At 44.9% G+C, this 23,846-nt stretch overlaps 2 protein-coding genes across 3 annotated transcripts; both read right to left on the bottom strand.

The window, feature by feature from the left end:
- Positions 1-3,573: 3,573 nt before the first annotated feature.
- Positions 3,574-8,608, bottom strand: SSBP1 (single stranded DNA binding protein 1). Its single transcript, XM_080582620.1, has 6 exons — positions 8,464-8,608; positions 7,995-8,055; positions 6,784-6,924; positions 6,051-6,138; positions 5,131-5,219; positions 3,574-3,736 (listed from the first exon to the last, which is right to left on the bottom strand). The coding sequence occupies exons 1-6, from the start codon at positions 8,485-8,487 to the stop codon at positions 3,693-3,695; spliced, it is 447 nt and encodes a 148-aa protein (XP_080438746.1). The 5' UTR covers positions 8,488-8,608; the 3' UTR covers positions 3,574-3,692.
- A 58-nt stretch (positions 8,609-8,666) lies between these two features.
- Positions 8,667-22,676, bottom strand: WEE2 (WEE2 oocyte meiosis inhibiting kinase). 2 transcript variants are annotated; one of them, XM_080582543.1, is made up of 12 exons: positions 22,562-22,676; positions 21,800-22,171; positions 19,125-19,324; positions 18,211-18,259; positions 15,164-15,336; positions 14,389-14,510; positions 13,382-13,528; positions 12,554-12,655; positions 12,153-12,238; positions 11,054-11,224; positions 10,831-10,973; positions 8,667-9,950 (listed from the first exon to the last, which is right to left on the bottom strand). In XM_080582543.1, the coding sequence occupies exons 2-12, from the start codon at positions 22,130-22,132 to the stop codon at positions 9,797-9,799; spliced, it is 1,680 nt and encodes a 559-aa protein (XP_080438669.1). In that variant the 5' UTR covers positions 22,133-22,171; positions 22,562-22,676; the 3' UTR covers positions 8,667-9,796. The 2 variants fall into 2 exon arrangements, with proteins under 2 accessions (XP_080438669.1, XP_080438670.1); XM_080582544.1 differs by lacking the exon at positions 22,562-22,676 and adding an exon at positions 22,392-22,545.
- Positions 22,677-23,846: the final 1,170 nt, after the last annotated feature.

Genomic DNA, 23,846 nt, shown 5'->3' with positions numbered 1-23,846 from the left:
GCATTATATTCTTTTTCTGACATGAATACTTGTGAAAGATGTGGGATTGCCAGTACTGGAGACAGCCCACTGCTGAAACCACATAATAGGTACAGTGACAGAAACACAAGATCCCTTTACCAGAATATTCCTCCCTCCTGTACCTAGGGATTTCTCAAAGCACTAATTCAGTTTTCCTGCCTTTGCAATTCAAGACCTCTCTGCATGAGCTTTTACCAAGCTCTCACAGGCAACTCCAGCCTTCACAGTAGCGCTGGGACAGGACCCAAACACCCACCGCTTCATGTGAGACACCAGTCACACCTTTTGGCTGTGACAGAAGTCAAAGCAGGTACCCGCTGGTAAAAACCTCTAGTAATTCTGTACTAGTCCAAGCCCTCGGTCACGTTCAATCATGTTGTTATTCTGAACCAGAAGCAAGAAAAGTTGGTTTGGCCAAAGACATCCAGTCCTGCTTCACGAAGCAGCCCTCAAGTTACCCTGTATGTGGTGGTGGGGAAAATTTTATCTATATTCTCAAATGCATGTCACACTACCATTAAATATGAAAGTGTTCTTTGCTGTCTGATATTTTGAAAGCTCTTAACAGGCACAATGCCTGCAGTGTTTTCCCCAAACCAGAGCACTACAGCCACTGAAATGAGCACGGAAGAGGGTTTCGTGCACCTTGCACTAGACTGACAAGAAATAATTGCGTGGCACTAAGGTGCCTCACTGACCAAAGTAGCTCTGCCTCAGCTCTCTTAAGAAATGCTCCAAATACGTAAAAGAAATCATCTCTATTTTTTTTCTCTTCCAATCTATCTTCATAAATACATAAAATAAATTCCTTGTGAAGGTCAAACACATCTAAATGCCCCAGCTGTTGCAAGCAAACAGGGCTTACCTGATCCAGTTTACACAAGAGGTTATCAGGGACAATCAAAAGCTGAATGCCATTCACCGAGGGACAGCATGGAAAAATATTGCCGAGCTATAAACAAGGTATCACTGTATTTAACTTGGTAGATACCACTCCACTCTAACATTTCCTCACAGAGGAAGTAGCTAGCCATAAAAAAAAGACCCAGCTGCTATATGTTGATTTCACACCTTATTTTCTCATAACCCACATTACTCACTTATACATTAACTTTGCCCAGTAGCTACAAGGCACAGTTGAATGTACAACATTTGCCACCAGTTGTTTTTGCTCTATATCTATTTCTAGTAGTGTCTCTAAGGAAAATCTGCCCTAATGCAAAATAGTGGTGAACAATCAACATAGTGTGTGGCCTCTCAAACACCGCGTTCTCACAGTAGATGTGTTGTCTTCGTAGCAGGTATAACACAGCAATCTTTAAAAATTTATCAGCGACTTTATGTAGAACAACTGGAAAAGCAAGAAAAGTTGAAGCTCTTGAGCAAATATTTTTTTTGTTGGCACCCAGTCGTATACCTTGTGTTTGCTCATCTCCGTCCCCATCCTGAGCCATGGGCAGAGACTAGGATGAGCCCTTCGGCACTCACCAAGACTTGCAGGTGCAGCAGTGAAGGTAACCATTACTGCCAACTCAGTCCTCCAAGTTCAGAGCACAAAGCCAGTTCCCAAGCTCCAAAGCAAGCAGTCATAAGTAGTGTTGGGCTCCACTGTCATGGCAGGGTGTAAATAAGGAGGCGATCACTAAATGAACAGGCTTAGCACATTCACTCCAGGCCTCCTTGCTATGAAGAAAACTTAAGAGAAAGCTCAGCTTTCAGCCACCAGGAAACTTCTGCGTGGACCAAACACAAACCGTGTTTGGACGACTACCGTTGAAGTGCACCATCACAGTAACCCCATGGCAGTTCGCATTCTTCTCACCTGTAATCAGGAGGAAAACAACAATGCCACTTTCTACTTCAGAACCCATAGTCAACCCTCCTATTAGTCACCCTTTTCAGAAAGTACTGTGTGCTACGGTAACCTGTTATCAAGTAACACAAGCACCCCTGGAGGAGCTTACTGGCTGCCACCCCTAGAACCAGCTGGAGGTCTGTGTTATTAGGACTTGACAGTGGGTTTACCTTACGCCACAAGGACTTGGCTTTTTCTGTCTAGCACTTCCTTTAGACAGAAAAAACAAACACAGAAGAGTCCTTTGATTTTAGTACTGATACTGAAGTGCTGAGCTTGCATGTCTCTCTCATTGTCATGAAGATTTGCCCCTCACCTTAGTTGCTTTTCTGTAATATATCAGCCAAGAGTGAAATGAGTATCACATTCCTGCATGACTGTACTTCTGCTGGCCTGACTTAAACGGGGGAGAGCAACATGGGATCACACCAAAATAACACCAGTATGTTATGTTGAACCGACTTTGTATAGAGACGGAAAAGCCAGCAAGAAGTGGGAATTGCCAGGTTCAGCCTTGGGACAGCTATGTTTTAATGCATGCTGAATGTCTAACCACAAAATGTTTGCTCTTTTCAGCCTCTGAAAAGGCTGACGTACTCCTCTCACAGATAACTGCACTAAGAGGCAGCACTTCCCCCCTCAGTACAGATCGGAGCCTCCCAACAGGCTCAGATCTAACAAAGAAAAGTTATTGAAATTCAAATCTGAACTTTCTATTTTAAAAGATACCACAGCCTCATGTGGATAACACAGTGAACTAAGCACTTGCAGTACATCTAACACCTCAGCATGCCAGCGGCAGGGACCAGGATACTAGCTAAAGCAGTAACTTTATCCAGAAGTAAGTGCCAAAATGAAAGTTTTTGGTAGTACTGCCAGTGCTCATAAAGAGGAACGTAAGACAATTCTACAGGGGAAGAGCAGCAAAAGCTACACATAAGCATGCTTTGTACTGGAATCAAGTAAAGATGAAATAGAAAATCCCACCAGCTTTGAAGGCAGGAAATTGTCACCCCATACATTTTCCTTTCCCTGTTCACATCTTACAGTGGGAATTTTACCACTTCCACGTGTAATAATGAAGCACCTTTTAGCTTGCCATTTTTTTTTTATTTTTTATTTTTTTACTAAAAACACTAATAATTTTCAGTCTGATACTTAAAGTCAAAGCACAATAACCACCACTCCCCCAGTAAGAGAACCCTGGATCAGGAATGATTTTCACAGTACTGTTGGCCTCCCTTAAGGGATGGACGAGGCAGTCGCTCTGCCAGCTCCACCTGATGGCAAATGGCAGGAATAGCACCGTAACACGGTACTGGGTTGGGAATGCGGATTTTCAGAGTCACAGTATGTCAAAGCCCGTAATAATGAAGACCCAAGCCCGTGACCAAAGCAGGCTTTGATGAAAGACAACATCTGATTTGATCAGATGCTAGAGCTGACACAGGGTCAGAATCAAATGCACAGAAGGCATTTCTCCTACAGGACAGAAGAACAATTAAGGCAGATGAGGATATAAGGTTTGAAAAGTAGAGATTCAGAGAGGTGATTTCAACTTACATATTCATCAGCTCAAGAATTAATATAGCTTCCTGGGTTATCCTTTCCTTTAAGGAAAAAAAAGGACCAAAGTAGAGATGATGATGAATAGAGAGAAAGCACACAAGAAAACAAAACAAAGCACACACACATAATGGGTATCAAACATGTTATTTATTTTTTAAAGAAACTACAGCAATATACATGATTACAGAATTATGAAGCACTATGATGCACAAGGAATGAAATGGCCTCAGTCCAAGCACTAATGACCTCATGCCTTTTCTTTCACATTATCACTCAGAAAAATTACGTTATCTGAAAAGAAATGGAGAATTTATACTTCAGGATTGTTTTGCCCTGTTGCACGCCTGCACATTCACGAAGACAACCTACCTCTGTAAAAATAAGCTGCAAAGACATGTATTTCAGAACAGAACATTTCACAAAAATAAAACACTGTCCCTTACAAGGTTCCTGTTTTTATCTCCCCAGAAGGCTGAAAATTCAGGATGACCACACACACTATGAAACAACTGTGCTAAACGTGATGAAAAGTTGCTGAACAAAGATGTCAGAAACATTTCAAAATAACATTTTAATTCTTTAACTACGATCTCTATCAGTTACAGCTTATTTTATTTTCTCATTTTCATTATGCACTATCATGTCATCAGCCCATGGGACTATAGTTTTATTATTTCATCATTATTTTTAGTATTAGTATTTCATCAAGCCTCAGTTTCTGAAGCATCTTGAGACTAGGGATTTTGAACACTAACAAGAAATCATTAGGGTAAATAGTAATTTAAAACAACAATAACAAAAAAGAGGATTTGCTTCTCTCCTCCAGCTACTTATAAACAGCAACCTATAGCACTGCTAGCTGGAGCTGCTCGTGTGAAGCTTTGATTGCTATTGTTTTAAAGAGGTTGAACTGTATAAACATCCAAAATATTTTTTCTTTTTCTCCTCTATTTTTTTTTTAGATACAGCTGTATAACAGAAGTGTTTGCTTTACTACCCAGTTATTTCAGCCCTTCTTCAAAAGCCACGAGACAGTTGCTCTACCCACAGTAAAGAAGTAGGACCAAACTGTCCTTGGCTATCCTCATGCTATTTAAAGACTCAAGGAAAAAGTTCAGTTTTCCAGTTCTATTCTTCGTTGTGTTTACCCAAGGGACAAAACTACTCTGTCCAGTCTGTGCTCTTCTTACCACTACTGGCTGCGAGACTGAGGTCTTTTTTAAATTCTCCATCAAGTTCTCTCTCCATAAAAAATTTTTCACAAACAGAGGCCCTTCAAGTCAGTGAAGCCTCCTATCTTAGAGGAAGAAAAAATTCCCTGCCAAACCTAAGAGAAAAGTACTAAATGGACTCTGCTTTGGCTAGAGAAAGAATCTGTCTGACCTGCAGCACTACTTGCCAACATTTTGAAAACATGCAGTATCAGCCTGCTGCACCAACTGGTTTGTGTGAGCGAACTACGCAATACTCTGCAACTAGATGCTCTCACTTTGTCTCTTCATACACAGTGCCAGAGGACATCTAGTGGCACAGGCTGGAAACTGAAGACAGCCTCTTCATTCTCTCAGACACCCCAACTATGAATTCTGAAGATCAAGACAAACCAAGTTCTGTTTCAAAGGTCCTCCACCCCCTTCATCTCCATTTTAAAGATGCAAAGTGGACTTTGGTGTGTTGCTCCTTACCTGCAACAATTGTTGTTGCCTGCCGCCTCACATTGTTTTTGTCCGTATATTCACCATAGTCTAATTTCCCTTCAACGTAGAGTCGAGAACTGAAAAGTCAAGAATTTGGTTCTGGTCAGAAAAATGTACCACTCTTTTCTCCTTTATATTTGATTCTGAATCCACAGGCTTTTGCACCACTTGCGTGTAGCATGTTGCTAGCTTACTGTAAGGCACTCCTACCTTAGTACGGCTCCTGGTCACCATAACTGGCCAAGAAGCCCTAAAGCATCCTGGCTTGTATCAGAAATAGCATGGCCAGCAGGACTAGGGAAGTGATTCTCCCCTTGTTTGTGGCACTGGTGAGACTGCATCTTGAGTACCGTGCTCAGTTGTGAGACCCTCACTACAAGAAAGACATCAGGTGCTGGAACATGTTCAGAGAAGAGCAACAAAGCTGGTGGAGGGACTAGGAAACAAGAGTTATGAGAAGTGGCTGAGGGAGCTGGGGCTGTTTAGTTTGGAGAAGAGAAGCCTGAGGGGAGATCTCATCGCTCTCTACAACCACCTGAAAGGAGGCTGCAGTGAGGTGTTGGTCTCTTTTCTCAGGTGACAAGTGAAAAGATGTGAGGAAACAGTCTCAAAGTGCACCAGGGGAGGTTTTAAATTAGGTATCAGGAAGAATTTCTTCACAGAAAGGGGTGCTTAGACATTGAAGCAGGCTGCCCAGGGAAGCGGTGAAGCTGCCACCCCTGGAGGTATTTAAGAGACATGTGGATGTGGCGCTTGGGACATGGTTTAGTGGTGGTATTGGTAGTGTTACGTGACAGCTGGACTTGATGATCTTAAGGGTCCTTTCCAACCTAAATGATTTGGTGATTCTATGAATTCTTAGATCAACTGATTATGAAGGCATTATATCATCAAGCACGTTCACTTACCCTTTCTTCACATACTGATACGTAACATCCCTGAGGCCTGGTCTGAAGACAGAGATCCTGTGCCATGTTGTCTTCTGACTGATATCACCTAAGGTACATAAAAATAACAGTCAGATGCCACATCCTCTTTTTCAGGCAAGCCTCAGAAATTAATTTTAACGTGTTGGGCATTCTCAAATTATGAGAAGTGATTTAAGAAACAGAACTACACTAGTACTCAATGTTCCACTCATCTGTGTCCAAATAAAAGTGCAGGAGCACAGTTCAAACCAAGAGACCAGTTTTCCTGGAAGCCTATGCTCATACTACAAGACATTTCCCCCCATTACAGACTCCACATTGGACAAAAGTTAGAGGAAAAAAAGACGACTGTAGCTACAGACTGATGGAAGAATTGTAGAGAAAATGTATTATTCTTTTTTTTTTTCCCCCTCTTGGAATACAGAGTATGGAAGCTGCTGCACCTCTAGCAACGCCAACAAGGAAGAACTGCCAAGTTAGTGCTCTTTCCTCTCCTCCAGAGGAGGGTCAACAAGCAAACCCCTATTCAGTACATGCTGCTGAAGGTGAGTCTGGGACATACAAACATACAAGCATCCTCACCGACCTCAGAGGAACTTTTCTGCACCCGAGAGATTTACAGAGCAGCCTGAAGACAAGGCATGGTGCTACTGAATATGCAAAAATATGACCACAGAACAGGGCAGAAGCAGGTTGCTCAGTGCAGACTCACCTCCCTGGGCTTCCTCGTTTTCTCCTGTTCGCCACATCTCGTTGGTTGCAAGAGAAAATATGGTAACAGGATTTTTGCCGTCCACTTGCCTCATGATCGGGTCCTGTCCAACCCGACCAAGTAACTGAACACGATTCATGGCTGAAACACAAGAGTAAATACAAGAGGAGATGCACTACTGAGTATAGGACAAACCCCTAAAGACTTAATAATCATTTTCAGTACTAGGAAGAGATTAAAGATTTCAAAGAGGTTTACATGTGTGAATTATGATCCCCCTAATCTTGAGAAGTTGTAAATCAGGAGCTCTCATCAAGGACCAAAACAATCACTTTCGGCAATTTCTGACCATTTTTCCAGCTTTTGTCACGTTTAGCTAATCAGGCCCTGCAGTGGTTACTATTTCATTTTTTGTTATCACTGTTGAATAACCTAATTTAGAAAGATGAAGGGTGTTTTTTTAATTTCTTTCTGGTCATCTTTTTCAGACACATCCATACATGACTTGAGACTACACTGCATTAATTTAAAAGTATCTTGATTTTTATTTAATTGTAATATGTCCATAGTATTTCATTGTCCTTTTCATAAAAAACAATGCATTTTAAACAATATTGCATTATTACGCCACATCCTCTAAATTTCAGGGTCAATAATTTTAACACAGGTCTGGATGGACACAGGTTATTCCTTCTCAAAGACAAAAAGACAGTGGATGGACACAACATACTCCTCCTTGTTGAGGACAAAGAGCTGGAGATGCTGGAGCACCACTCTTACACAACAAGCATGTGAACCGAATGGTAAACTCTGAAACCTACACCTGGTGTGGCAGCAGCAGCACCCAGACAAGCATCCCAGGCACATGGAAGTCCATGCAACAAGCACACGATGCACATAGAGGCAGGTGCTGGAAAGCACAACAGCGCACCCAGTTCACTGCCACTAATAAGGCAAGGCCACCTTCCTGTTTCAGGCTGTACTTTGTCAGGGCTTTTTGGTTTTCCCCCTTAAGTGCTGCTTGACCTGACACAGACCAGACCAGAAAGCTACTTAAGAGTTTGTTTGAAACAACAAATTCTTAATTTCCACAATCTGGAGCTATCATTCATATGCGTTCCTCTCCTGGCATATTTCAGCCATTCTAAACCTGAGATAAAATCACAGAGAGTAGCAGCTAAGCATTATCTCAACACACAGGAGCTACTTACATCTTTCGAGTACCAAGGAGCCAACCATATCAGACTCATGCCTTACGAACTGGCGAAACACCTGAAGGAACAGACAGGTATTAGTCTCCAAGACACACAGTGCGAACACCACACCACGCTTTCTGAGCCCTTACAGAGACCTTGCAATCGCATTCTTTTCCAGCGACCCGTGGGGGCTGGGGGAAGAGCTCAGCTTCACTGAATGAAGCCAGGGGGATTATTCAGAGACTATTTCGTTAATTCAAAGACTGTTTTGTTAGGCTGGGGTCTGACGGCCGCCTAGGAAGACTCTGCAGAGCACAAGCCCGTCGGGGTGCCGCACGCCCCCTTGACTCGCACGCAGACAACCCGCGGCGGTCCCACGCCTAACGCAGGCCTTCCCTTACGCTCCGCGGCCGCAAGCTGCGGAGTAACAAGGGCCGGGGCCCGCACTCCCGGAGCACGGCCCCTTCCCCCCCCCGCCCCGTACCTGCCACGCGGCCGGCCGCAGCATGCCGCCCGCCTGCCGCCGCCAGCGGATGGGGCCGGGGAGCAGCGCGCACGGCCCCGCCCGGAAGCGGAAAGGGGCCGGGGCGGCCGCGCTGCGCCGTCCGGGGGAAACCCGGCCCCCAGCGCCGCCCCCTGCCCTCCCAGGAGGCAAAATACCGAATAAATAAGAACAGGCACTCGGTCTTTAAGTAAAAAGAAGCGTTAAAAATCTTTATTTGCACGTTTCGGGTTTTAAAGGGGGACAGGAGGTTAAAAGGCACGGCTGTACCAGCACTTGAGCACAAACGGCTTCAGCGAAGCCGGATAGTGACAGAGCTATCGCTTCACGCTCTCCCTCACGGCAGGACACCACGTACATCAAGCTGTTTCAGCTAGACATGCGACCGACAAGAATTCGGGAAGTTACATTTAGCAGGGGGATGGGATTTATTAAACGTTAAAATGCACGCTTCACATAGGCAACTCCAAAACAAAGAAAAGCCTGAAAACACCTAATGCTTTCTAACTTCCCCCATCTAGGTAGCAAGCTGGATAGTCCAGGCAGGTTGTGGCTCCACGGGAGAGATACCAGAATGGAAATAGTTATCCACCTGCCAGGACACACTGAAGTCATCCCCTCCCCACTTTAAGCAAAATCCTTTCCAATCAGCATAATCCACATCAGGCTTCAGGAACCCTTCTGCTAAAGCATATTGACTTCAGTTCCACAATTTCATGCATGTTGCTGAAAGTTAAGGGAAGGGAAGTTTCCTTCAGCTTCCTCAGGCAAGGACCCCTTAACTAAAAGCACTTCCTTCACTCTTTATCTCCCTCCCTCAATGAAATGCTGCTCCAAAGTCATCCTAAGTCCATCAGGACTGCTATGTAACAGGTCTACCTCCTGACATGTAGTTAAAACTGTATTATTCTCACCCCCATCAATGATGCTGTACTCCTTGTACAGCCAGATTTCCTTTGAAAGATATATAGGTGGCCAGTGTTAAGACCACAGAAACATCAATAATAGGGTCCATCTAAACAAAGAGGAGCAGAAATAAATGCCATCCTTCCCCTTGTATGGGAAAATATTCTTACTCTAGAACAAGACCAGTTACACAAGAAATTAAACAGGTAAGACTGAGGACAATACTCTTAAATCACATCTTGTACTTGTGAGCTAGTCATTCTTCCCTTTCCTCAGCCAGCATCTCATCACAGAGAATGAGGGAAACAAAACACAACAGGGAGAGCTAATATGGGGCGTTGGTCTGGGCAGACCCTCTGCTTTCACAGGGCCATTCAGCAGCCAGAATTTTCTTGGACAACACAGAAATTCAGTAACCCAAAGTAAAGCTAAATGAGCGACAGTTCTTCCCTCCCACCAGGCGCTTGCTGTTCTGCTTAGAGGTTTCAGACTCTGGTAGCTTGGCACTTCCTAATGGCTGGTCCTTCATGAGGGTCTGGGCAAGGCGGGCTGCTTTTAATTCTCTGCAGGGAAGAGAAAAAAAGAGGAAAGAAAGAAAACTACATTATGTATGAATCCCCATCATCTGGGGAAGAAGGCTGTGAACAATCTTGCACAGGAGGGTTACTGCAGTACTGCTGAATGGTGACTTTTGACCCAGGTTCGACATGAAAATTACTATAGGTTTCTCCACAGTTTCTACTCCTGACTGGATCAACTTTAAAGGTTTAGGTAGCCCATGCCTCAGGTCATGAAACACACAGACCAGCACCAGTATGAAGAATCCCTACCTCAGTCTTCCCCCTCCACATTGTTTCACTATTTGTATTGGTGGAACTTAGATCAGTGTCATTCCAAGCAGCAGATATCTAATAAAGGCATATGCTTCTTCTCCACTGCTTTTCTTCCCTGATGCTTGCTGCTCTCCCAGAGCACTGTCTTTTGTCTACACTGAAAACCTGTTCCACAGCTGATTATTACAATGATAGGGGTGGTACGACCATCTGAGCACCTGGAAACATTACTGCCAACAACAGCAGTGAGGGAGCATGGGGAAGGAGGATGTCTGCCACCCCCTTGTATTTTTCTCATCTTGCTGTGCAAGACCCTTATCTGTTCAGTAGTATTTTCTTATCTGGTCGCACATTGTATCAGTATTTTCCATCACCCATGGTTGCAGTAAGTGCACAAGTTCACTGCTCTAGTTCAGCCAGTGTCTCAAAGCCAGAAGTGAACCACGGGAACCACAGCTGCCTTGGCACTGCAAGTCCCTAGCTACAGCCCCACAGCCCTTCCAGCTCCAGGCACATGTTCCTGCATGCTACGTCTCCCAGCACTGCCGCCCTACATTCAAGCCTGGTGATCAGACCTGTCTTCTCTCCCTCGTGCCCACACAAGCCCTACCTTTCCAGCATGGCAGTCTTACACTTCTCCACATTTAGCTGCTTCTGAAGCTGCACAGCTTTTTCAAGTGAAGGACGGAGAACTGGGTGCTTAGTAAGAGCTGTGGCAGAAGGTCTTTCCGCTGGGTCAGGATGGATCATGAGCTAGAAGGCAAAGGAGTTCAGGGTTTAAAACTCCATCACATGCAAACTGGAAAAATCCCCATCCTGTTAAGACTACTTACCTTGAGGAGTTCACGAAAGCCATTGGGAAGCTTCTGAGGGATCGGTGGGATATTGCCTTTGCGGATGTGGTGCCACATGGCCCCATTGTGAGGCAGTGGTCCTGCACCTGCTGCTAGAGCTACTGTGAGTGACAGAGCAAAGATGTCCGCCTTTGGCAGATGGCAGTATTGCTGTAGAGAGAAGATGAACTGTTATACGAAGAAAATATCTTGTTATACTCAGAGGTGTTGGGATATCAGCTCAAAAAGCAGCAGCTAAACAAGTATATGATACTGCCTTCACTGTCCCAGTTAGTTTTCTCCTCTTTAGAATAAAAACTTTGGCCAGTAATATTGAATTCTGTAGTATTGTTGGCTAATTGTTAATAGCACATTAGCTTTCACCCACTCATGAGGAGCTTGCAGCCCACCTTAGAATCACCAGAGCAAATCTAGGGGACAGACACCTAACAAGTGTGCCTCTTGCCCGTACCACAAGACAGTAAGCCAGGCATACCCAACTCAAACCAAGGACTGACTGCATGTGATATATTGACCAAACAGTTCCTAAATCCACTCGCAGCACAGGAAGATAACATCACAAATATCTGAGCTGATGAACACATCCAGGCTGGTTGTTACATACTGATTGCCTTTTTGCTCACTGGCCAGAGTGACAAAACTACTGCAGGTTTAAGAAGAGGACTTGCATAGTTCCTCAGCTATGCCTCCTACCTCTCCACACTACCTAATTGTGGTTTGTTATACAAAGCATTTGCCTGGATGCATACATCACTCAGTCTCAGTAGTCACATCCAACAGTTTTATGTCCACTGGATATGTAACATGAAATGGACTCAAAGTTTTTGTCCCATTCTCCCACTGCAGGTAAAATAGTTGCAATAATCTAAAGTTGCTTCTGAAGCATGTTAGAACAGCATGAAGTATATTAGGATAATACCCAAGCATATACTATTCAATAAAGTTAACTTCACTGATTTCACAGCCAGACCTGGCACAGTGAAGAGAAGATAAGACAAGGAATACATCAGAATAATTATTTTACTATGGTTGATCTCTCCACTTGCTCACCACCCTGTTCTCCCACCAGCAGCTTTACCTCTTGCAATATCTCATTGGCCAAAAATCGTCTGTCTCCTTCCTCCACTTGGGGGTTTGTTACTGATGTCACATGGCCAAGATCACCTAAAACAAAAAAAAAGTGGCCAACAGAGCAGACAGAAGTAGATCTCCAATAAAAACCAGCTTTTTAAGAGCACCAACAGAATAATCAGAAACAGAGTAAGAGAACAAGCCTGCTTCTACACAGCAATCTGGGTTTGGAAACAAGCCAACAAGTTTTCCAAGACTGTCACTTCAGAGGAATTAATTCTTGTAAGTACAAGAGGTATTTAGGATGATGCTATCAGTTCTGTTATGCAAATCTCTTCAGCAACTAGGACATAGCAATATCAAGCAGCCCTAAATTTAAGTCAGTTGTAAAGTAAGCAAAAAGCCTACCGATCTTATACATCACACCAGAGGAGAATTCATCTTCACTGTCACTCTCCTCCTGCCCAGCATGGCCCTCAACTGCCAGCTTGTGACAGATGAAGATATTACCTGCAAGACAGTGAAGTTTAGCAACTATTATTTGAGCAACCTGACTGCAGCAGTCAGCAGTCTGACAACTCTGTAGAAATCCCACCTGTCAAGCTAGCTAAGCTTTGCAGCCAGAGAAGTTATGCATGAGCTTTCTGCCCAGCTTACATATCCAGCAACACAACTGACAAGACAGTTGTATCTTATGCATAAAACATCCCAGGGTAATCAACTTTTCTGCCCCTCCCTCTGCTCCACAAGCTGGGAGCATGATTTCAGCACAAAAAAAAGGAGATCCTCTTATAAGGATGTAACTACATGACTGTGAAGAAATTGCTGTGGATATGCCCATCCTCAGCTGCACAGAAAAGAAAGCTTGTAACTGTATTTTGCAGAAACTTCATCCCTCAGTGTAAGCACAGAAGAAATAAACATTCACTTCTCACTGCAGCTCTCACAAAGGTTGAGCACCGTGCAACAGAACTGCAACAAACAAAGTCTATCTTCTTCTGCAATCCTACTTGCTCTACTAGTAGGAAAGTGATTCCCATGAACGAGAATTATGAGGATCATAAGAATTAAAGTCTGCCAACTATCAGAGAAGGTTCTGTTTTACAGCCACAGCAGTGGAAAGCTTAGAAATCCACAAGACATTCACTTTCTAGGGCAAGATACTCTTTCATTTAAAGCACTGTAATATATCCAGCCAGCAGCACTCACAGGGCAAAGGAAGAGTGCTACACTTACTAGGTTTGATATCCAGGTGTACAAGGCCAGAGTTGTGGATGTATTTTAGCCCCATAGAGACTTGTAACAAGATTTCCTTCAGCTCTGCTTCAGAGAAATACTGTCCACGTTTTTCATTTTCCAGCAGCGCATCTTGGAGGCTTCCACCTAGGAGAAAATAGTCAAAGACTTTGTGGAGCAGCGTGTTTAGAATATAAGTTATTGACCAGAACACTTACAGGCTTCCTAGTGACAACCCTGACCAGACCTGGATATCACCACTTGGCACCAGCCTTCCCATTGCCTTGGAGCACCCTGCTGCCTGCCAGACATTAAGCAACTGCAGTTCTACCTACAGCACCAAACTGGCTGACCTAGTAGTGATGCTGCTGCTGCAAGTCTACAGAGGAGAGGTTTATTACTTTTATCTTTACAGGCATAAAGCAGGTATGTGAACAGTGGAACAATGAAATTAATCCCACATCCACTAGTGGTAGTTTAAAAAATGCAACATCTGACAATGCAGGAAAATTCTGTGCATCTCCATTAAGGCAGCTTGGCTATTTCACAGGACTAGCAAATACCATTGCCTCACTCTCCATCAGTTTTCTTCTCACCACTTCTCCTTTAGTCTCAAAAGTTCATTCACTAGAACAAAAATACATCCCCATGTTTCACAGTTACCTCCACCGGATTTAGAGTTATTACTCCAAACTGCTGCCACCAGTGATCACAGCTGCCAGGCTGCAACACCAGATGAGCAAGGAGAGCTGCACACCAACACCGCCTTTCACAGCTCCTCTGGTAGTCAGAGGTGTCTTTCCCAGCATCTCCCAACAAGCCACACGGCCAGAGCAAAGTGAGTGTACCACCCTGCTTGCAGCACCAGTGAACAGTTCACCCCATTATTTCACTCCAGCCCTGAGCAGGCAGCTGATGAGGCCTTTCTCCTAGCCAAGAGGACTGTAAGATACTCATCTCAAGTGCACCCATCCCAACACCTCAGCCTTTAATAGCACTGTTCTTACCATTACAGTGCTCATTTTGGATAATCATGTGATCATCTTCTGCCCACGCCGAGTAGTAGCGCACAACATGGGGGTGGTGTCCAAGGACAGCGTGAGCATAAACCTCACGCAACGCCAGCTGCCTAGAGAAGCATGCACAGAAAAAGTATTGGGGACAGGGCATCAGGGGCTGCTCAGGACCATGAAAAGAGCCATATGTTGTAGCCTGTCCTGGGAGAGGGAAAGCAGAGGTATTTTGGACTACTTCTTTGGTTTTGACAGACTGACTAGCTCTCAACTACTGAAGCAAAGCCCAACCCTTAAAAAGGATGTTCAGAAGCACCACATCAAATTAGTTGAGTAGCTGTCAAAAATACTGAACAAGTCTTTTATTAAAGAGAGGAAGAGGCAGATTTGAGGTAATTGCTTCAGTATGTCAGCACAGAACAACTGCATGGCCAATACAGATGCAGAAAGGCTGCACAGCGGGGTAGGGCAACGTCACAGATGAGCTGTTTAACAGTTATTATTTTAAAGACAGACTGGCTGTGTGGATTTGAGGAGCTTGATAAGTTGCCATGTCACTTTACAACGCCTGAGGATTCTTTTCTGACATTCATATTCAGCAGACCTAAAGCAGTAACTTTCTCCACCTTCCCACTTGTTAGAGCGACAGCAGCCAGCTTTTGCTCCTACCACACTTCTCAGATACCTTTAGGACTACACTCCTTTCCCACCACACCTCCCAAAAACACATCCATCATTTCAACCAACAGTTTCTAGCTAGCACACTCACTCATCCGAGGATCCTGCCAGAGGCCTCTTGGAGCGTTTGATGGCATAAACACATCCATCAAGGCGCTTGATGCACTTGTAGACAGAGCCAAATTCTCCCACACCAATCCTTTCTAGCTCCAGAAATTCCTTCTTGTAGCGGGAAACCATATTGCTCTCTTTCAGAGGACATCTCTAGAAGGTCATAAGAACAGCAGGGACAGCAGTATGAGTTGAAATTCAGATAACATTTGCCATGTTTTTAGAGATGTGTAGCATTTACCTACACAGAGCTCCCATTTTACTCCCTCTCCCATTCTGGATTCTACATATGCATGCAGATACGCTTCCAGTCCTTCCACTTAAAGAGGTTGCACTCTTTCTGGCCACCTGACAAAGGCCATCTTGACCTGACTCTGCCAAGATTTTTTTATTTGTTTTATTTTTAAATCATGACCTGCTAGCCATAGTTAGAAGTCACAGCTAAGGAGCAGGGAAGCAATCTAGTTGGCTGTATAACACCTTTGGGTTATTGCCATCATCTTTTCTCTTGGCAGCCCTGCCCAGTTCCTCGACCCATGGCTGATGGAGTCAGGCAGGGAAGAACAGTGGGGAACAAAGTGCTTGTCTTTAGCCCACGTACTGCAGACCTGAAGACCTGTTACCAGCCTTGATAAGTGGACATCCAGTATTGCTGAATTAGCCAGACTCACGTACAGAGCTCGGGTTTCAATAAGAGGTATGACTACCCTGGGTGCAGGAGAAACTTGGTGCCTTAGTTTAATGCAGCCCCAGTAATATAAGAGCTGCTTTACTGTTAGGCAAGAGTGCCTGCAGCAAGCGCATTCTGCATCAGTCCAGCCTCTCATCAGGCTTGATGCACCAGCTGTGACTAACTGCATATCATCAGGTCTCAGTATTTGTATTTCCTCACCAGGAGCCACTTTTCCACGAAGGGCTAAAAGCCTGCAGAGCAGCTGGAACATTATTGCTACAGTAATAGACCCCAGGGATATAGAAGATGCTGGTACTGCATGTAGAGTCATGTCTACTGGCAGGGGAGGTAAGCAAAGAAGAAAAGATAAGCAGTGGAGCATGAAGTGAACAAAAGAATGGACTAAGTGGTTTTTTCTTTATCATCCTGCATCCCTTACAGGGATGGGGGTTCACATCGGACTGCTTTCCAGACAAACCACTGTTGTGATTGCTGCTAGATTGATATGACCTTAAAGCAAAGAGGTAAAGAGTTGGTTCCTACAGCCAGGAAGATGGGCCCATATCAAACAGTAACTTCACAACAGGCTGCATTTCATAAGGCAACTGTATATTACAGTATCTTAACTCAGGAAATAAATACAAGTCCTAGTAGTTTTATACCTGTAGCATGCCCAATTTTAATCACTGAAGCAGAATAATATTTCAGTAAGTCACAAGTAATTTGAGGCTTCCATCTAAAGAAAACAGTAATTGTGGTAGCCCCGGATGTTGCACGGTAGAACTACAGCTGCGTAGTAAACCTGCCGCAGACCGGTTTTTCTGCAATACCAGTCTTCTCTGCTAGAGGGCACTGGACATTATTCTTCCAGTAAGCCTAAGTATTTCACAGTCACAGCGAACAGTTCCACCTACCTGCACAAGAGACGTTTACTTAGAGGTGCTGCTCAGGAAAACGGAGCTTTTTGCCACACCTGAATACAGATGTGATCAAGAAGCCACCTGGATGAGTGGTTTTCTCCCAGATAAAGCGGAAAAAGGGCAACTGGACCCAGCTCTGCCAGCATGGCTGGGGATACGCAAGACCTTGCTCCTGCCCCGTGCAGCCAGGCCAACGCAGCCTGCCACAGAGGTTTGTCAGCAAAGCACAGGCATCAGCAACAGCAAGACAGATTGGTTCTGCATTTTAAGGCAGTATCTGCTGTTCTGTAGCTACACAAACCATAGTGGGGTCTATCATGGACCCAGAGAAGCACAGGCTCCCCAGCTGGACAAGAAAGCCCAGGGCAGGGGGCAAGGGGAAGCCCAGAGCCCTTTGCACAGCTCTTCCACCACACCAGAGACCAGCAGGAGTAGAGCAAAGGGCAGCAGCAGGGAGAGGCCCAGCAAGGGTACACTGAGCTCTTTCTCCAGCACTGCCAGCAAAGCTTCAGTGTAGAGCCAGATTAACACTGATTCACAGCTGGCCTCATTAGAGCCTCATTTGTACACTGGTCAGAGTGGGATTTTCAGCCAGCGAAAACTTGTTTTTCATACTTGCTATAGCGAAGTACACAGGGCCACAGATGTAGGTAGCTCTGCATTTACTGACACTACCACTTTTCTCTAGATGACTCCCTTTTTTCTGTACCTCAGCTTTCCTCACACGATTGCTGCACACAGTAGCCAAGGTTGCTAGCTAGCACAATATACTGTTTGTGGTATTCAAACATTAGAAGTATTGTCTTAGCTCACCTGATGAGAGCTACAGCAAGACATTTGCCTACTGAAGGTGAATAAAGGATTTGCTGCCTCATTTCATAAGTTTGCCATTGTGACTACTGCAGTTGAAGCTCAGATCTTGATACTCATCCACACCAGAGCCATTCAGCTCAAGTCTTTGTGTTTGTGGTACAGGTACATATATTATTTGCAATATAGAAACCATGTTACCCTTACATCCAAAGATGCTCAGTACACTTGTTCATAGCTATGGTAATACACATGCTTCTTCAAAGCACAAAGGTACTGTCATTATTTACAGTAATATAGCAATACAGTAATTACTTTCCCTCAAGGCAAGGAGCCAAAATTATTTTAGTTCCCAGAATGACCTACTGACCAAAATAGATGAGTCTTAGGATCACTTGTTAAAGTTTGATCTGCTTTGGCACAAGTTTCCTTTCAGAATTATTTCCAAGTTTGCTGTCTCCAATGTTAACATCAGACATACAGCTTAGAATTATTCTATCAGAGGTACCCATCTTCTGTCACAATGCCATGATTTGAACTCCGATAGGTGAATAAGTTCCATCAAGCACTGTATCTTTGCTAGCATCTTGTGCTCTCTGTAGGAGATTATGCAGAGGCACTTACCTTGGTACGTAGATCCTGTTTTAATTGGCTTCTTGGATCAGGATTCCTCCTATAACAGAAGTTCAGGAAAGTCTAGATGCATCACTTCAGTCCAACAACCAACTAAGATTTGACATGAAAACATCTCACAAATCAATCAAATCCCATCCTACAGATGTATTTTGTAAAGGATTAGTATGTAGTGAGGTTCTTAGTGAAGCCTGAAAGGCTGTAGACTCAAGCTAGGAAGTCTCAGTCAAAAAAAATCTTCCATATATCAATTTTTGTAGTGCCCACAGGGCACAGAAGCATCATTCAAGGCACCTTTCTGCTGGCTACCTTATTTCTGGTGAAGATACATGGAAAATGGCCTTGTACAACAAGCTCCTAGTGATGGAGAAAACTGCCCTGCTGTGCTTTCAAGGGGGTGGGGAGAAGCCTCTGTGCTCTTACAGCTGGGGCTATGAAAGACAAACATCATTGTAGTACACAGGTACTCGACTAAGTTTGTGTTGGCTAACCCAAACCAGATTTGGATCAGAGCTTTTGCAGGTCAATGATACCAAGTTCCCACCTTAACAATCTATAAGACATGCAAACATGCACATCTTCTGAGTCCCAGATATGGGCATAAACCAACCTAACTCCACCCCACCTGTGGTCAGGAGAGAGGTGCAGTTTTCTTCTAAAGCCAAAACACTGACATTCACCGTTGAGCCCCCACTTGCATTTCTGAACAAGTGAAACTATTGGTTTTACTCCTATTTCTGCTCTATTACCCTCATGTCTGCTGATGTTTGTTTTTCATCAGTGAATGCTACTGAAGTGGATGATTCATCATTAGCAAATAAGTCTGGGAACTAGATGTCTCCTTCATTACTTATCTCATTCAAACAGACTCCTTCCCACCTGTTATTTAAGAGCAGTTCACTTACATCTCTCCTCTGACTTTCCGCTTGCCATTAGGAAGAAAGAGCATTTGCCGGTATGACTCTGGTGTAAAGGGATTAATATTGACAAGAGAAGATTGGGTAGAGTCATCTGAGTCAGCGCCAGGAGTAAATCTCAGATGTCGGAAGCCTTTGGATGGGACCTTTGACCCAGGTGAAGGGAAAGCTGTCTTGGATAACAGGCTCTGTATTGAGGGGAGAAAAAAAGCAATGAGCCAAATGTTTTGTTGCTGTCATGTCAGAATAAAACCACTGCTGTCCTGCAAATGAAAGAGAACTCAGCTCCCTTCCTTCGGATAGGGGAAATCACAAACTCTACATGCTTAGTTTAGTCCTGACAGCTTTCTCCTTCTTCCACAAAACATTAAGTTCATTACCAAGCCCTTTCACTGTTCTCTGCTGTCTTCGGTGAAGGCTGCAGAGACACTTCTACAAGCTCAGTCCTCAAGAGGAACCAGCTGTTCATCTTTCCCACCTACAGCACCACAGAAATTGCACGATGGTTGCATTAACACGGAAGACAATTTCATCAAACCTGGACTGTTACATCAGTTTGGTCAGGAGGGGTTTGCCAGGAGGATGAGGTGGGACACGACCTGAGTTCCCTTCTGGTTCCTCAGCAGTAAGCAGCATTACAACAGGAAATGTGTTAGAAATACTTGGATATGGCTACTGACAAAAGTGACCAGAAAACAGGTCCCCTTGAGCAACAAAACTGAAGTTTTAGGAATTAAATTCAGAAGGAACCTCTGTATAGTCTAGTCCAGCTTCCCACAAAAGACAGGCCACTAGTTTTCAGCCTACCAGGCTAAAATCCTGCCCCCAAGTAAAGCATAACTTAAGAAAAACACCTATCTTGATCCAAAGATAGAAAAATCAACTAACTTTGTGATATTTGAACCCTTCAGTAACTACCAGCTTTTTTTGAAACAAGTCTAGTTTTTCAGTTCACATCTGACTTGTTTCAGTTTCAAGGTGGCAGTAAGAAGTCCAAATGGGTTTTTAATATACCTCTTTCTCCTAGAGGAAAGCCCTTAGAAAGGCCTTTAAATCCAGAACTCTCTACCATGAGGATCATGATACCTGTTTTTTTGATCCAACAGAGTTGCCTCTTGTGATTCTGGAGCCACATCTTCACTGATATCTAGAACTCCTCCCACCCCCCCCCCGATGTTTCTACAGAAAAGGTAGTTGCACTCAGTATTGTACATCAGCCGAATTGATGCTGCACTGAGAGATATAGTTACTTCTGGGACATTCCTATATTTCAATACCATACTGGCAGTTTCAGCTACTGGGTTATTATAACCCTGAAGTCCATCTTGATCACTTTCTCATGCTCCAGTCTATATACCCTTGTTCTTTGTTGGAAAGCTTCTGCATACAGATGTATCAAAAGCAGTATATGCTTAAGTCCAATTTACCCAGGAGCCAAGAAGCTCTACAGACTTGTGGCTACGATCTGGTCAAGCCACAAGTCAAGAAGAGGATATAAATTACCATCACAGCCTGCTGTTGCATGCATGCAGTTTCCATCTGCCTTACTAGAGCTCTATTCCATGACCAGACTTGTCTCCTATAACATCATCTGAGCACAGCTGCTAACACACAGGGTAAGCAAGGCAGCTACCGTAGCTATCTCTAGCAATTTGTTCAAGGATTGGGTATGTACACAACATGTAGTTGTCTGCCTGCTCTGCCACACGTTAGCAATTTCATTTTCATTTCATCGCAAGTCTTGAATGCTAGAAGCCAGCACACACAACAAGAGATATTTAGGAGCAGAGAAGCTGCCTCCAAGTCCACACTTGCGCTCACAGAAGACAGGATCAGTTGTATTATCTTCTATACAAGAAGCTTCATGGAAAGTAAGGGGCCAAGACCATTCTCCTAACAAGCCAGATAAGTAGATAAATGACATCTTAGAAGAGCAATGCAGAGGAAGACGGGCTAGTCTTCCTCCACAAGCATACATCGATTTGTTGCCCTGAGAACAAATTCCTGCGTTCCCCAAGATCACTGAACAGCTGAGTTACACGCAAAGAGAGAAGCAACATCAATGAACAACGAGCTGGTTGGAAGTCTTCCAGCCTCACTAGACAAAGTAACCCCCAGCAGCAATGTCACCCCCAACGTGCTCTTTCAAGAGAAAACCCACTTTCATCCAAAAATGAGCTGAACAGAGCATGCAGTGTGGGCAGCTGCCTGCCTCCAAGCTCCCCCTGGGGCAATAAGCACCTCAAAGAGACACTTTTGTCCCTCAGGGAGCACAGTGCACACTTCCTACAGAGATGATACAGACATCCAGTGTCCTAAGCAGAGCACGAGGGACACATGGGCAGCCAAGGCATATGGCCGCTATTTTTTTTTTTTAAAGTCTGGCTGAACTAATACCAGTTAAGTAGTTTCAACAACAGCTTGGAAAGAGTCAAGACACCTGCTCCCACACACAGGTTTCTATTCACACTTGGAGAATAATCACTCCATAGCTAAGGAGCCTGCTGTCCAGATTTCTAACAGAACAGAAGAAGGCCAACAAGGGTTAGCACTAAAAACATGCTTTCACAGAGCTAGAACAGACTCCCCACATCACACACTCAGCAATACCCCAGTGATGCCGCATACCCTGCCCACCAGGGCACAGAGGTGTGTGACATTACCTTGGGAGTGTGCGGGGTGTCACAGAGCTGCAGCTTCTTCCAGGTGATGTGCAGCGGTGTCTCAGCATTGCCACGGCTCCTGGTCACACCCAGGGAAGACTTCAGCGTAGGACTCACCCAGGCTTTCGTCCTGCTCAGGAAAATCTCACTGAGTTTCCTGTGAGGGGTCACAGGGAGAGGACTGTCCCCTTGCCACTTCTGGGAGTCACAACTCCTGAGAGGGCTTGAGCTCAGGGTATCCTCCTCATGTAGGCTTCTCTCTTCACCCTCTTCTCCACAACTGGAAAAATCCAGCCTCTGAATGAAGTCATCGCTGCTGTCCCAGTCATCCATTTCACCATATGAAATGGAACAGATAGAGCTGATCCTGGCCTGTTTGGTTAGAGGGAGAAGGGCAGAGGGAGAGGAAGGCAGCATTATTTACACAAGCAGAGTAACTGCCCCCTCCCTTAGGGCACACATAACTAACATTTAATTGCATTGATTAAGGATTGTCCCAACTACAAATCCTTTCAGCTATCATTCATAGGACAACAACAGCTTTGACTTCCACCTTGCTGGTGCAAATCAAATAAAACCCAGAAGTCACTACCTTTCCCAGTGAGCTTCCAAGGGAAATTCTCCACCCACCAGCACTTCATCAACTACTGCTGTCACAGAGACTGAGCTACCAAACCCTACAGAGCAAAGCACAACAGCCCTCCCCCAGCCTTTTCTCTCTTAAATTCCTCAAGTAGAAAAAGGAGACCCCGCTCCACCTACAGCTGTAAAAGCAGAGGGACCCCTAAGCTGTTACCAAACACCTTACAAGGAGCCCTCCTCCTGCGCATTTATAACCACCTTACACCTGCCCCATTGCTAATGGCAAGCAGCTGGAGCTCGGCAGCACCTGCGTATGGCTGCTGGTGGCTGGGGGGCTGCTGTGGGTCTGGATCTGCTGTGCCTGCAGCCAGCTCTACAGGGAGCCAGTGCTCCCTCTGAGTCATCCCCTTGCTTCTGCACGCTCTTCCCTCCTCCAGCTTCCCGGCCCTGCGGGGAGGTGATGTTTGCTGACAGCCAGGCTGCTTCGTGTTAATCCCACGGGGGATGCAGTCTCCGTGGGCTCAGCTTACATAAACGATCAGTCTGATGGGGACAGACCCTACTAGGTCTGAATTTGGGCTTCCTGCATTTAGACGTGTGTTAGTGTGGAAAGCATTACCGCCTGCGCTGGGGGCTTCATAGCCTAAGTTACAAAGTGCTAGACTTCATGAGGAACCACGTGTGGGTCTCGGTGTGGGTTCCCATCTCAGGCTGTCACGTATGTGTCCAGGGAGAGGGGGGGGGCACTGGCCATGCCAATGCCGGTGGCACACGCAGGTGGTCTGCTGTCGCTCAGCAGGAGCAGGATGAAGCCTGTGTTTTGAACAAGGATCAGAACTAGCTTTAGTGAGCTGAGAACAAGGTTACAGAAGCCTTTTCTCTAAGCATCAAGGAGGGCTGCTGGAGGGACGTGCAGAAAGTGGAAGCAGTCACAGCCCAGAAGAGACCGGGGCTTGTCAGCACTGGCGTGTAGTTGCCAGTGCACAGGTCAGGGGGAATTCCCTCCACGAAATAAAGGGACATGTCTACGTGAGGTCAATTGACCCTCATAAGCTGGCCTTTAAATTAAAAGTGTGGCCATCTGGGTCTCTGAAGTTGCCTGCTAAGACCGTGCCCAGCAGTTCCCTTGATACACACCACCAACACGGTGTTAGGACATGCCAGGCACTCAGTATTGTTTTCACAGCTCGCATCTGGCCCCGAGGTTGCAGCATTTCTTCCAGGCTCTTGCTGCCTTGCAGACCCACTTCTCCCATGGCACAGCTGCTGTCCTGCTGTCCCTTTTTTGTCCTTTTTGTTGTTGCTTTTGTTGCTCTTAGGGGCTATGGGTAGCTATTCCTCTAAGGAGGAATGCGAGGTGTAAAGGAGGAAAGTTGGACCGAGTATGAAGAAGGCTCTACTTATTACTCTTGCATCTACCTAAAAGCCACCACATTTTCGCTTCTTATTTTTTCTACTCAAAGAT

Source organism: Anser brachyrhynchus (genome assembly GCF_964034855.1).
Source record: "Anser brachyrhynchus genome assembly, chromosome: 1".
NCBI lineage: Eukaryota > Metazoa > Chordata > Aves > Anseriformes > Anatidae > Anser > Anser brachyrhynchus.
Note: the sequence above shows the minus strand (reverse complement) of the source record. Positions and strands in the feature narration are given on the sequence as shown.

Excerpts from the sequence above, each read along its gene's own strand:
- SSBP1 (XM_080582620.1), bottom strand. The coding sequence starts at position 8,487 with ATGCTGCGGCCGGCCGCGTGGCAG. Across the intron at positions 8,056-8,463 it reads TGCGGCCGGCCGCGTGGCAG|GTGTTTCGCCAGTTCGTAAG; the intron begins GTACGGGGCGGG and ends CTGTTCCTTCAG. Across the intron at positions 5,220-6,050 it reads TATCAGTATGTGAAGAAAGG|TTCTCGACTCTACGTTGAAG; the intron begins GTAAGTGAACGT and ends TTGACTTTTCAG.
- WEE2 (XM_080582543.1), bottom strand. The coding sequence starts at position 22,132 with ATGGATGACTGGGACAGCAGCGATGACTTCATTCAGAGGCTGGATTTT. Across the intron at positions 14,511-15,163 it reads CTGGCAGGATCCTCGGATGA|GCAGCTGGCGTTGCGTGAGG; the intron begins GTGAGTGTGCTA and ends ATGCTTCTCTAG. Across the intron at positions 10,974-11,053 it reads GCTTTCGTGAACTCCTCAAG|CTCATGATCCATCCTGACCC; the intron begins GTAAGTAGTCTT and ends TTTGCCTTCTAG.